Genomic DNA, 14,789 nt, shown 5'->3' on the forward strand with positions numbered 1-14,789 from the left:
GCTGACAATTTGCATTTATAAACTTGGGGAACGTTTATTAAACGGCAGGCACTATGTTAGACACCTTTTCCAGTCAGGGGGCCTTCCTAGTTGTAGACTGAGCCTCATTTTCGCGCCATTACTGCGCAGTTGTTTTTTGAGAGCAGGGCATGCAGATGCATGTGTGAGGATCTGAAATTTGCTGGAAAAGCTTCTAGAAGGCGTGAATTGGTATCGTATTCCCCTCTGGGCTTGGTTGGGTCTCAGCAAAGGCTATAGCTGGGACTGTATAGGGGTTAAATTTGTAAACGACTCCGGTTCCGTTATTTTAAGGGTTAAAGCTCTGAAATGTGGTGTGCAATACTATTAATGCTTTAAGACACTGTGGTGAAATTTTGGTAATTTTTGAACAATTCCTTCATACTTTTTCACATATTCAGTAATAAAGTGTTTTCTGTTTAAAATTTAAAGAGACAGTAACGGTTTTGTTTTAAAACGTTTTTTGTGCTTTGTTGACAAGTTTAAGCCTGTTTAACATGTCTGTACCTTCAGATAAGCTATGTTCTATATGTATGAAAGCCAATGTGTCTCCCCATTTAAATTTATGTGATAATTGTGCCATAGCGTCCAAACAAAGTAAGGACAGTACTGCCACAGATAATGAAATTGCCCAAGATGATTCCTCAGATGAGGGGAGTAAACATGATACTACATCATCTCCTACTGTGTCTACACCAGTTTTGCCCACGCAGGAGGCCCCTAGTACATCTAGTGCGCCAATGCTTATTACCATGCAACAATTGACGGCTGTAATGGATAACTCCATAGCAAATATTTTATCCAAAATGCCTACTTATCAGAGAAAGCGCGATTGCTCTGTTTTAAACACTGAAGAGCAGGAGGGCGCTGATGATAATTGTTCTGTCATACCCTCACACCAATCTGAAGGGGCCATGAGGGAGGTTTTGTCAGATGGAGAAATTTCAGATTCAGGAAAAATTTCTCAACAAGCTGAACCTGATGTTGTGACATTTAAGTTTAAATTAGAACATCTCCGCGCACTGCTTAAGGAGGTGTTATCTACTCTGGATGATTTTGACAACTTGGTCATTCCAGAGAAATTATGCAAGATGGACAAGTTCCTAGAGGTTCCGGTGCACCCCGACGCTTTTCCTATACCCAAGCGGGTGGCGGACATAGTAAATAAGGAGTGGGAAAAGCCCGGCATACCTTTTGTTCCCCCCCTATATTTAAGAAATTATTTCCTATGGTCGACCCCAGAAAGGACTTATGGCAGACAGTCCCTAAGGTCGAGGGGGCAGTTTCTACTCTAAACAAACGCACTACTATTCCTATTGAAGATAGTTGTGCTTTCAAAGATCCTATGGATAAAAAATTGGAAGGTTTGCTTAAAAAGATTTTTGTACAGCAAGGTTACCTTCTACAACCCATTTCGTGCATTGTTCCTGTCACTACAGCAGCGTGGTTCTGGTTCGAGGAACTAGAAAAGTCGCTCAGTAGAGAGACTCCATATGAGGAGGTTATGGACAGAGTTCACGCACTTAAATTGGCTAACTTTTTTATTTTAGATGCCGCTTTGCAATTAGCTAGATTAGCGGCGAAAAATTCAGGGTTTGCTATCGTGGCGCGCAGAGCGCTTTGGCTAAAGTCTTGGTCAGCAGATGTGTCATCCAAGACAAAATTGCTTAACATCCCTTTCAAAGGTAAAACTCTATTTGGACCAGAATTGAAAGAGATTATTTCAGACATCACTGGGGGGAAAGGGCCACGCCCTTCCACAAGATAGGCCTTTCAAGGCCAAAAATAAGTCTAATTTTCGTTCCTTTCGCAATTTCAGGAACGGACCGGCCTCTAATTCTGCATCCTCTAAGCAAGAGGGTAATGCCTCACAACCCAAACCAGCCTGGAAACCGATGCAAGGCTGGAACAAGGGTAAGCAGGCCAAGAAGCCTGCCGCTGCTAACAAAACAACATGAAGGAGTAGCCCCCGATCCGGGACCGGATCTAGTGGGGGGCAGACTCTCTCTCTTTGCTCAGGCTTGGGCAAGAGATGTTCAGGATCCCTGGGCGCTAGAAATAGTTTCTCAAGGTTATCTCCTGGAATTCAAGGAACTACCCCCAAGGGGAAGGTTCCACATGTCTCACTTATCCTCAAACCAAATAAAGAGACAGGCATTCTTACATTGTGTAGAAGACCTGTTAAAGATGGGAGTGATACACCCAGTTCCAATAAAGGAACAAGGAATGGGATTTTATTCCAATCTGTTCGTAGTTCCCAAAAAAGAGGGAACTTTCAGACCAATTTTGGATTTGAAGATCCTAAACAAATTTCTCAGGGTACCATCGTTCAAGATGGAAACCATTCGAACGATTCTACCCACTATCCAGGAAAGTCAATTTATGACTACCGTGGATCTAAAGGATGCGTACCTACATATTCCTATCCACAAAGAACATCATCAGTTCCTAAGGTTCGCTTTTCTGGACAAGCATTACCAGTTTGTGGCCCTCCCATGCGGGTTAGCCACTGCTCCAAGGATTTTCACAAAGGTGCTAGGGTCCCTTCTAGCGGTTCTAAGACTGAGGGGCATTGCAGTAGTACCTTACTTGGACGACATTCTAATACAAGCGTCGTCCCTGTCAAAAGCAAAGGCTCATACAGACATCGTTCTGGCCTTTCTCAGATCACACGGATGGAAGGTGAACATAGTCCCTTCTTGGGAACAATAATAGATTCCTTAGAAATGAGGATTTTTCTGACAAAGGTCAGAAAATCAAAACTTCTAAGCTCTTGTCAAGTTCTTCATTCTGTTCCTCGTCCTTCCATAGCGCAGTGCATGGAAGTAGTAGGGTTGATGGTTGCAGCAATGGACATAGTTCCTTTTGCACGAATTCATCTAAGACCATTACAACTGTGCATGCTCAAACAGTGGAATGGGGACTATACAGACTTGTCTCCAATGATTCAAGTAGATCAGAAGACCAGAGATTCACTCCTTTGGTGGCTGACCCTGGACCATCTGTCCCAGGGAATGAGCTTCCGCAGACCAGAGTGGGTCATTGTCACGACCAACGCCAGTCTAGTGGGCTGGGGCGCGGTCTGGGAATCCCTGAAAGCTCAGGGTCTATGGTCTCGGGAAGAGTCTCTTCTTCCGATAAACATTCTGGAACTGAGAGCGATATTCAATGCTCTCAGGGCTTGGCCTCAACTAGCAAAGGCCAGATTCATAAGGTTCCAATCAGACAACATGACGACCGTTGCGTATATCAATCATCAGGGGGGAACAAGGAGTTCCCTGGCGATGAAAGAAGTGACCAAAATAATTCAATGGGCGGAGGATCACTCCTGCCACCTGTCTGCGATCCACATCCCAGGTGTGGAAAACTGGGAGGCGGATTTTTCTGAGTCGTCAGACATTCCATCCGGGGGAGTGGGAACTCCACCCGGAGATCTTTGCCCAAATAACCCAATTATGGGGCATTCCAGACATGGATCTGATGGCGTCTCGTCAGAACTTCAAGGTTCCTTGCTACGGGTCCAGATCCAGGGATCCCAAGGCGACTCTAGTAGATGCACTAGTAGCACCTTGGACCTTCAACCTAGCTTATGTATTTCCACCGTTTCCTCTCATTCCCAGGCTGGTAGCCAGGATCAATCAGGAGAGGGCCTCGGTGATCTTGATAGCTCCTGCGTGGCCACGCAGGACTTGGTATGCAGACCTGGTGAATATGTCATCGGTTCCACCATGGAAGCTACCTTTGAGACAGGACCTTCTTGTTCAGGGTCCATTCGAACATCCAAATCTGGTCTCCCTCCAGCTGACGGCTTGGAGATTGAACGCTTGATTCTATCGAAGCGTGGGTTTTCAGATTCTGTGATAGATACTCTGGTTCAGGCCAGAAAACCGGTAACTAGAAAGATTTACCATAAAATATGGAAAAGATATATCTGTTGGTGTGAATCCAAAGGATTCCCATGGAATAAGATAAAAATTCTCTCCTTTCTACAAGAAGGTTTGGAGAAAGGATTATCTGCAAGTTCTCTAAAGGGACAGATCTCTGCTTTATCTGTCTTACTACACAAAAGACTGGCAGCTGTGCCAGATGTTCAAGCATTTGTTCAGGCTCTGGTTAGGATCAAGCCTGTTTACAGACCTTTGACTCCTCCCTGGAGTCTAAATCTAGTTCTTTCAGTTCTTCAAGGGGTTCCGTTTGAACCTTTACATTCCATAGATATTAAGTTACTATCTTGGAAAGTTTTGTTTTTGGTTGCAATTTCTTCTGCTAGAAGAGTTTCAGAGTTATCTGCTCTGCAGTGTTCTCCGCCCTATCTGGTGTTCCATGCAGATAAGGTGGTTTTGCGTACTAAGCCTGGTTTTCTTCCTAAGGTTGTTTCTAACAAAAATATTAACCAGGAGATAGTTGTACCTTCTTTATGTCCGAATCCAGTTTCAAAGAAGGAACGTTTGTTACACAATTTGGACGTAGTCCGTGCTCTAAAATTCTATTTAGAGGCTACAAAAGATTTCAGACAAACATCTTTCTTGTTTGTTGTTTATTCTGGTAAAAGGAGAGGTCAAAAAGCGACTTCTACCTCTCTTTCCTTTTGGCTTAAAAGCATCATCCGATTGGCTTATGAGACTGCCGGACGTCAGCCTCCTGAAAGAATCACAGCTCACTCCACTAGGGCTGTGGCTTCCACATGGGCCTTCAAGAACGAGGCTTCTGTTGACCAGATATGTAAGGCAGCGACTTGGTCTTCACTGCACACTTTTGCCAAATTTTACAAATTTGATACTTTTGCTTCTTCGGAGGCTATTTTTGGGAGAAAGGTTTTGCAAGCTGTGGTGCCTTCCGTTTAGGTAACCTGATTTGCTCCCTCCCTTCATCCGTGTCCTAAAGCTTTGGTATTGGTTCCCACAAGTAAGGATGACGCCGTGGACCGGACACACCAATGTTGGAGAAAACAGAATTTATGCTTACCTGATAAATTACTTTCTCCAACGGTGTGTCCGGTCCACGGCCCGCCCTGGTTTTTTAATCAGGTCTGATGAATTATTTTCTCTAACTACAGTCACCACGGTACCATATGGTTTCTCCTATATATATTTCCTCCTGTCCGTCGGTCGAATCACTGGGGTGGGCGGAGCCTAGGAGGGACTATATGGCCAGCTTTGCTGGGACTCTTTGCCATTTCCTGTTGGGGAAGAGATATCCCACAAGTAAGGATGACGCCGTGGACCGGACACACCGTTGGAGAAAGTAATTTATCAGGTAAGCATAAATTCTGTTATTAAACTAGTATGAAACATATATACCTTGCATAAACGTCTTTATATATAAGCAGTCTGGAAATTAGTACTCACAACATATTTATAATTTTGAAACGTTCATAAAGCTAATAATAATGGTCTGAATCATATGTCAGGAATGCAAATGTGGTATCAGAGAGCCATTTCATAAAAGAATTTACAAAGTAATGAAAAGATAAACAAGCCTATATAAGGCTAAAAAAGGGAATTAATGAGAATATAGAATTAAATAACAGAAAGAGGCTTTTTAGATGAAGCTAGCCATATCCAACTTTTCATTAAGACCTACTGGCGATAGAGTATTAAGAGTGAAGATCCACTTACACTCTTTTTGGAGCAGACACTTGTCGTTGTCCCCCCCTCTTCCATGCAAAATACCTTTGTCTATACCTGTAAATCGTAGACAACAAGGATTGCTATTATGTCTAGCTTGGTAATGTCTTGCAACACTGCTAGATTGTATTTTACCTTTTATATCATCCCTATGTTCTTTAATACGATCCTTGAAGATCCGTTTAGTTTTGCCCACGTAAAACGCCGGGCAAGAACATTCCAGGAGATATACAACCCCTTCGGTATTGCAATTGAAGAAATAATTTATCTGAAAAGATTTTTTGCTATTGCCAGAAAATGTCTTAGTTCTTTTCATAAATTTACATGTTACACACTTTCCACAAGGAAAGTTGCCATTTGGTATGTGCTTCTTAATCCAACTTCCTTCTTTTTCTGTAGGTTTAAATTGGCTGGAAACCAGATTGTCTTTTAAGTTTTTCACTCTTTTTGCTGTTAGGCTGGGATAAGTCCCAACTTCCTCAGCAATGTTGCCATCACTTAAGAGAATTGGCCAATGTGGGGGCACAGGTTGCCCCCATGGCAGTTCCTCTCAATTGCTTGTAGATTCTGTTATTAAACATGAATACATTATTATTCAGAATGAATCTTAAAAGGTCATTAATGAGTTCAGTGTGCTTAGAGAATTTAGTGCCCCTGCTAGACAGGAAACTTTCACAGGCTTTTATACCAGTATCATGTGGGATACTGGAATAAAGTCCCTCTACGTCCATTGTCACAAGTAGTGATTCTTTCTCAACCGGCATTTCATTGATTTTCTTCAAGAAATCGGTTGTGTCTAGGACAAATGATGGTAGAGTCGCCAAAAAAGGACGCAAGGCATGATCAATAAAATGACCCACATGCTCAACCAGACTCCCGATGCCAGAAATGATGGGACGTCCAGGTGGATTTTTAATGTTCTGATGAATCTTAGGTATATAGTAAAAGATAGGCATAACTGGATTATCTACCATCAAATAACCAAATTCTGTATTTGTAATTGTCCCATCACTTCTGGCATCATTCAAAATTATGAATAATTTTGATTGTAAGGTAGGTAGAGGATTAAAGTCAAGCTTTAGATATTGATTTTTATCTGAAAGTTGCCTCCCTACAGTACAAGGTTTCATCCCATAGAACAACGTTCCCCCCCTATCCGCCGATTTAAACACGATGTTGGGGGCCACTTTTAACTCTTTAAGAGCTTTACGTTCCTTTTTAGTCAAATTGTCATCAACAATACCACTTAGTGGCAGTTCTTGAATATCCCTTTCAACCAGTTTAACAAATAGGTTAACTGCAGGAGAGAATGACAGTTGCGGCATATACGTGGATCTTTTCTTAAAATGAGAAGATAATTTAGTTGAAATAAATCTTTATTGTGGGCAACAATCATTGAAAGACAGTACAACCAGTGATTAATCAGATATGACATCTATAATGCACAAAATTACAATTTATAGAAGCTTACATTCCTTTAGATGCCCTCCGTCCTGTACCACACCGGTACTTGTGGGATAGGAGTGACTGACAATATCTAGCATATCTCTGTATATACGCTTTGCCCTTTTTATACATTCTTATAAAGTAATAATAATAGATTCCCCATAACATAAAAAAAAAAGAAAAAAAAGAAACAGGGGGTACAAAAAAGAAAGAAAAACCTAAAACATAAAACAGAAAAAAAAAACAACAACAACTACAAACTAACTTCATAACTGTGGTACTAGTGGTGAGCATCTTTTTGCTCTGATCATTTTTTGTCTAGGCTCTGATAGTTCCTGTAAAGAGATAACATCTAAGAGTTGAGTCTAGTCTACCGAAGAAGGTGTGGTCTCAAACTCCCGCCTTATTTTTAATTAAGAGTTCCCTTGATTGTCATTCGTATAATATGGTTTATTGTAGCATGATACATATAGTCTTATTCTTTCTCATTCATTATCCAGTAAAACCATATTTTGGTGAACTGTTCCCTATCACCTTGTATAGAGGCCGATATTTCTGACATAGTATATAAATGCTCTATCTTGCCCATTATCTCCTGCCACTCGGGGGCCCCTACTTTCCAGTGTCTGGCTATACAGACTCTGGTTGCTGTACATAGAGTCTTAATAAATGTATTTATGACCTTATTATATTGTGTAAATCTATAGTTCAGGAGTGCATGCGCTGGAGTCAAAGTGATATGCTCTTGGAGTAACCTATTTATAAGTTCCTGGAGTTTTTCCCAAATAATTCTAATTTGAGGGCATGTCCACCACATGTGGAGGTATGTACCCCTTTCCTGACAACCTCTATAGCAGTGATTTGACCCATTTTGAGAGAAGTGGCATGTTTTCTCAGGTGTGAGATACCATCTAAAAGCTGTCTTTATACAATTTTCTCGCAGGTCGGCGTTAGTCAAACCCCTACTAGTATCAAACATCACCTGCTCCCATTGTTCCCTTGATAGATTCAGTCCAGTATCATGCCCCCATTTGGTCGGTAGCGTCGAGATGCTCGGCTCTGCGGCTGTCTGTAAGGCTATATATAGTTTTGATATCAGCTGTCTCTGTCTGTCTGGAGCAGTGCAAATCCGCTCCAAGGGGGTCATTGTCTGAGCTGTCCAAGGGTAGCAGTAGCCCTGCACCGCCGAGGAGAGCTGTAGGTATAGGAACCAATGCAATTTCAATGGCTGTATTTTGTCTTGCAGTTGAGAATACGTCTGTATATGTCTGCCCTCCAAAAAATCTGCCACCCTGTAGAGTCCCTTATTGAGCCACTTCCCCACCTGTACACGAATCTCAGGTGGAAGTAAAGCTCCTACCGGCTTAATGCCTGTGCTTGCCGGCATCAGTTTCAGGTTGCCTGTGAGAGATCTCCAGATCTTGATAGTGTCAATCATGGCCAGTGATCTAAAGCTTTGTTCCTCCAGTGAATGCCCCACTTCCCATAGAGCATCTGCAGGGCAGTCATACCCCCCCAAACCCGCCTCTATCTGGGTCCAAAGGATCTTAGGGTTATTCTGGTTTAGTAAAGAGGTCTGGGCTAGTCTGGCCGCATAGTAATAATCTAACAAATTCGGCATGCCCACCCCCCCTAATTGTCTGTGTCTGGATAACGTACGGGAGGCTATTCTCGCTTTTCTATCCTGTCTCAGGAAGTTGTTAAGGGACGATTGCAATTTAAGCAATTCTGGTTTAGGTATCATCATGGGTAAAGTTCTAAAAAGATACAGAATCCTGGGCAGGATATTCATTTTAATAGCAGAGAGTCTCCCATACCAGGAAAAGTTATAGGTTTTCCATTTCTTGAGGTCTTTGTCTATGGTCTTATAGAGAGGGGCGTAATTTAAGTTATGTAAGGAGTGATATGATTCCGCAATTTTAATACCTAGATATGTAATCGATTTTTTGGCCCATGCGAACTCAAAGTTGGCTTCTATTAATTTTTTTGTATGTGCTGGGAGAGATAAAGGTAGCGCCTCACTTTTCTCTAAATTGATCTTATAACCTGACACCAGTGAGAAGTCATGGAGCGTCTGGTAAAGGTTAGGGAGAGATATCAAGGGTCTAGTTATGGTTAATAGAACGTCATCTGCAAAAAGCGATATTTTGTATTCTAAATCCCCCACCCTTACCCCAGAAATGTCAGGATTTTGTCTTATGGCTGCCGCTAGTGGCTCTATGCATAGGGCAAAGAGCAATGGGGACAGGGGACACCCCTGCCTCGTGCCACTAAGGATCTGGATGGGTCTGGATTGAAAACCCGCCGCTCTAATGACTGCCGTTGGGGTAGAGTAGATTCCCCTTATCGCCTTCATAAATGCCCCACTAAATCCCATCTCCGTCAAGATCGTGGTCATGTAGGTCCAGTCTATCCTGTCGAACGCCTTCTCCGCATCCAATGAGAGGAGCAGAGAAGGCGTCCCTGTGGCCTTTAAGTAGTCTACAAGTGTAATGGTCCTCCTAACATTATCAGGAGCCTCCCTTTCTGAAATAAACCCCACCTGGTCTGGGTGGACCAAATGTGGTGCTATTTTCCTGAGCCTATTTGCTAGTATTTTCGTGAGAATTTTAATATCCTGATTTATCAGGGATATTGGTCTATAACTTTGACAGTTCTCTGGGTTTTTACAAAATGAGAAGATAATTTAAATGGTAAATCTGTCTCTGACGCTAGGAAAGAATCCTCGTCAGAAGTCGATTCTTGATAAAGTTCATTAAGATCTTGTAGCGCAAGCCTGTCCTCAGTAGTCAGACTTAAATCATCAATCATGTTTTTGGTTTAATTTTTAAACATTTGAGAAAGAACTACTTTTCTTGCAAATCTATGAAGATATTTTAGAAAAGTAAACTTATCAAATCCATTAGATGGACAAAAGGACAAGCCACGTTTTAAAACACTAAGATGACAATTATTAAGATGAAAAGAGGACAAGTTTATCACTTGGAGATTATCAGTAGAGGGGGGGTGCATCTAATAGGGCCTTCTGCCCCTCCGGCCCCTTGGTCTGTAATTCTGCTGCCTCTCTGAACTCCTGATGAAGTCCCTGTCTCTGGATTGGTGGTAAGGATACCGTCTTCCTCCAGTATTTGTACCTATCCCTATTCCATCTCTTACGGCCCCCCCTCCTCCTTCTTGTGGGGGGGATGGGTCAGGACGCGTCTCGTTTTTTGACATCCTAGTGTCAGATTCTACGTCTGAACAATCAGTCCCAGAATCGTAGGAACCACGTATGTGTCTATAACTGTATACTTGTTTTTTCTTATAGTCCTCCTGGTCTCTGACCAATTTTCTACCTTTTCTTAGTTTAATCTCAGATTGCAATCTTGCAATCTGGTCCTTCATTTCACTATTGAGCTTTTCAAAGTTTGAATTCTGCTCAAAGCTATTTACAATGACGAGGGCCTCATCAACCTCTAATTTCGTTTTTTCAAGTCTTTCTTTGTTTCTAATAACCATTTTTTTCATCAAGACTATTGAGCATTCAGACAGGCTGGCATTCCAGTCCTCTAAGAATGCATCACCACCCTCATCACTGCGCAAGTTGGTTCCAGGATCTAGCTTCAGCCTCAAGCCCCTAGGAATTATCTCATTCTAAATATAATTTTCAAGACTAGAGGATTCAGCTCTCAGTCTAATCTGTTTCATTACTAATTGTTTATAATTCTTAAAAGCTCCAACAATATTAATGGTCTCTCCTTCACCATCTTTGCTTTCCACAGTATTACTCATAGAGAATGTATCCTGAATGTTCCTGAATCTTTTTCAAAGCACCTGCTATTACTTAGATCCCTTTTATTTACCTGTCCGGTAATTATCACTTGCTCAGACTTGGGTACTGTGTACAGCTTGGGTGTAGTAATATATTAGGTAGCTCTGAATAGTATTCATGCCATTTTGTGATTTAAGATGTGCACATCTCCAGGGTTTTATTTGGTCTCAAGTATTTGAGCTAATAGTACAACAAATTTTTTATGTAATGATAGTATATACCTGTGCTTCTATTCATGTAGCTAATTGCTACTCTTTGGAAAATAAGTTTTTTTACTATTAAACAACATTTTGTTTACTGTGATTGTGCTGGTCAGAGATTTATTTATTTCAAATATATTTTAGAGTTAGATTGTTTAATCTATTTCTATTTTTTAAGAGTGCTTGATTCCCTATCTGTTTTGGGCCATAAATTCTTTTGGTCCTTGTTCTTCTCTTATAGTTTGTTGAAAAGATATATAAATATAAATATATATATATGTGTGTGTGTGTGTGTGTTAATGGCATACATAACCAGAAAAGCGAAAACAAACCTCTTAGGGTAGAATTATTTAAAGGTCTCTGCCATAGAAAGATTATCTAAGATGTCTTGTCATTACTAAAGGGTCGTTCAAAGAAAGGCAAAGTCATGTTAACAAATATATATTTTCATAAATTTGGTTAAGTGGGACACGTTGGGTGCCCTTCCGTAATTTTTGGCGGGGGCCCTGGTTGGTTTCAGCTTGCCCACGACTACATTACAGTATAATGTTTAAGAAAAAAAGCGTCCAAATATTTTGTGGGACTTCTGCTCAAGCTGGCGAGTTTTAAATAATCTAGAATAGATGATAGCGAATAGCAAGGTCATAGTCTTTCAGCCATGAACATACCGTACACTGATTCAGGAAATGGTTTTAGTTGAAGACCTGATTACCTGCAGACAGAGGCATGAAAGCATCATTCTTTTGGAAGTCACCATTTTGTGTCAGAAAATTTTGTGGATTGAATTCTGTAGGGTACGGGAAGCAGGCCGGGTCTCTCAGCACAGAGCCAAGCATAGGAAACACATTTGTGCCCTGGAGAAATGAAACAAAAAATTTGAATTATAGTCAATTATTTTACCTCTCCTTACTCTGATCCCTTCTCAGGCACACCTACTGGAATTCTGCACCTTTTAGTGTGCTATCCAAAAGAGTTTACAAATGTATGAAATATCTGTAATTTTGTTAATTTATACCATGGAGCCCATTTAACAACTTTCGGGACAAATACATGTGAACATCTCCGCCCCTGTCTGTCTGGTTTTGTAGCTAACAGGCTGCAATACGCTGTCATATTTATCATTGCACAAGCTGCTGCTTGTGCAATTCCACCCCAGCTCATGCGTGGTCATCAATCACCACCGGTTGAGGGGATTGAGATACGCCACTTTAGCGTTGGCAGAGCAGGTCAGCTATCAGCTCCAAACTCGATCATGATAGTATTTTTCCCCACCTGTGCATGTTCAATGCATCTGAAGAGGCCAGGTTTTCTTCAAATACTGCAAAATGCCAAAATCAACTATTTATTTGCAACCAGGCCCGAATTGAGCAATGGGCAAACTGGGCATTTTCCCTTATGTGGCCATATTTTTAGACCTTTCCATTCAAATACGTTAATATATGTAATATATCATTTTTAAACAATGTTAATTTTTTATGGCCTAGATTTGGAGTTTGGCGGTAGAAGGGCTGTTAACGCTCCGCTGGCTTTTTTCTGGCCGCACCATAAATTTAACTCTGGTATCGAGAGTTCTAACAAATGCTGCGTTAGGCTCCAAAAAAGGAGCGTAGAGCATTTTTACCGCAAATGCAACTCTCGATACCAGAGTTGCTTACGGACGCGGCCAGCCTCAAAAACGTGCTCGTGCACGATTCTCCCATAGGAAACAATGGGGCTGTTTGAGCTGAAAAAAAACCTAACACCTGCAAAAAAGCAGCGTTCAGCTCCTAACGCAGCCCCATTGTTTCCTATGGGGAAACACTTCCTACGTCTGCACCTAACACTCTAACATGTACCCCGAGTCTAAACACCCCTAACCTTACACTTATTAACCCCTAATCTGCCGCCCCCGCTATCGCTGACCCCTGCATATTTTTTTTAACCCCTAATCTGCCGCTCCGTAAACCGCCGCAACCTACGTTATCCCTATGTACCCCTAATCTGCTGCCCTAACATCGCCGACCCCTATATTATATTTATTAACCCCTAATCTGCCCCCCACAACGTCGCCTCCACCTGCCTACACTTATTAACCCCTAATCTGCCGACCGGAGCTCACCGCTATTCTAATAAATGGATTAACCCCTAAAGCTAAGTCTAACCCTAACACTAACACCCCCCTAACTTAAATATAATTTACATCTAACGAAATAAATTAACTCTTATTAAATAAATGATTCCTATTTAAAGCTAAATACTTACCTGTAAAATAAATCCTAATATAGCTACAATATAAATTATAATTATATTATGGCTATTTTAGGATTAATATTTATTTTACAGACAACTTTGTAATTATTTTAACCAGGTACAATAGCTATTAAATAGTTAAGAACCATTTAATAGTTACCTAGTTAAAATAATTACAAATTTACCTGTAAAATAAATCCTAACCTAAGATATAATTAAACCTAACACTACCCTATCAATAAATTAATTAAATAAACTACCTACAATTACCTACAATTAACCTAACACTACACTATCAATAAATTAATTAAACACAATTCCTACAAATAAATACAATTAAATAAACTAGCTAAAGTACAAAAAATAAAAAAGAACTAAGTTACAAAAAATAAAAAAATATTTACAAACATAAGAAAAATATTACAACAATTTTAAACTAATTACACCTACTCTAAGCCCCCTAATAAAATAACAAAGCCCCCCAAAATAATAAATGCCCTACCCTATTCTAAATTAAAAAAAGTTACAAGCTCTTTTACCTTACCAGCCCTGAACAGGGCCCTTTGCGGGGCATGCCCCAAGAATTTCAGCTCTTTTGCCTGTAAAAAAAAACATACCATACCCCCCCCCAACATTACAACCCACCACCCACATACCCCTAATCTAACCCAAACCCCCCTTAAAGAAACCTAACACTAAGCCCCTGAAGATCTTCCTACCTTGTCTTCACCATCCAGGTATGACCGATCCGTCCTGGCTCCAACATCTTCATCCAACCCAAGCGGGGGTTGGCGATCCATCATCCGGTGGCTGAAGAGGTCCAGAAGAGGCTCCAAAGTCTTCCTCCTATCCGGCAAGAAGAGGACATCCGGACCGGCAAACATCTTCTCCAAGCGGCATCTTCGATCTTCTTCCATCCGGTGCGGAGCGGGTCCATCTTGAAGCAGGCGACGCGGATCCATCCTCTTCTTCCGTTGTCTTCCGACTAATGACGGTTCCTTTAAGGGACGTCATCCAAGATGGCGTCCCTCGAATTCCGATTGGCTGATAGGATTCTATCAGCCAATCGGAATTAAGGTAGGAATTTTCTGATTGGCTGATGGAATCAGCCAATCAGAATCAAGTTCAATCCGATTGGCTGATCCAATCAGTCAATCAGATTGAGCTCGCATTCTATTGGCTGATCGGAACAGCCAATAGAATGCGAGCTCAATCTGATTGGCTGATTGGATCAGCCAATCGGATTGAACTTGATTCTGATTGGCTGATTCCATCAGCCAATCAGAAAATTCCTACCTTAATTCCGATTGGCTGATAGAATCCTATCAGCCAATCGGAATTCGAGGGACGCCATCTTGGATGACGTCCCTTAAAGGAACCGTCATTAGTCGGGAGACAACGTAAGAAGAGGATGGATCCGCGTTGCCTGCTTCAAGATGGACCCGCTCCGCACCGGAT

At 41.4% G+C, this 14,789-nt stretch overlaps 1 protein-coding gene across 4 annotated transcripts in view; it reads right to left on the reverse strand.

The window, feature by feature from the left end:
* The window catches only part of LOC128666864 (cytochrome P450 2G1), a 162,187-nt gene that overhangs the window by 42,876 nt on the left and 104,522 nt on the right, over positions 1 to 14,789 (reverse strand). For all 4 annotated transcript variants that reach the window (XR_008403277.1, XM_053721667.1, XM_053721666.1 and 1 more), the window contains one exon: positions 11,815 to 11,956. Coding sequence is in view for 3 of the 4 variants with exons in the window: in XM_053721667.1 (XP_053577642.1) it covers positions 11,815 to 11,956 (142 nt within the window). In the remaining variant the exon portion in view is untranslated. The remainder of the gene's footprint in view (positions 1 to 11,814; positions 11,957 to 14,789) is intronic.

This window comes from Bombina bombina, chromosome 7, assembly GCF_027579735.1.
Source record: "Bombina bombina isolate aBomBom1 chromosome 7, aBomBom1.pri, whole genome shotgun sequence".
Classification (NCBI taxonomy): domain Eukaryota; kingdom Metazoa; phylum Chordata; class Amphibia; order Anura; family Bombinatoridae; genus Bombina; species Bombina bombina.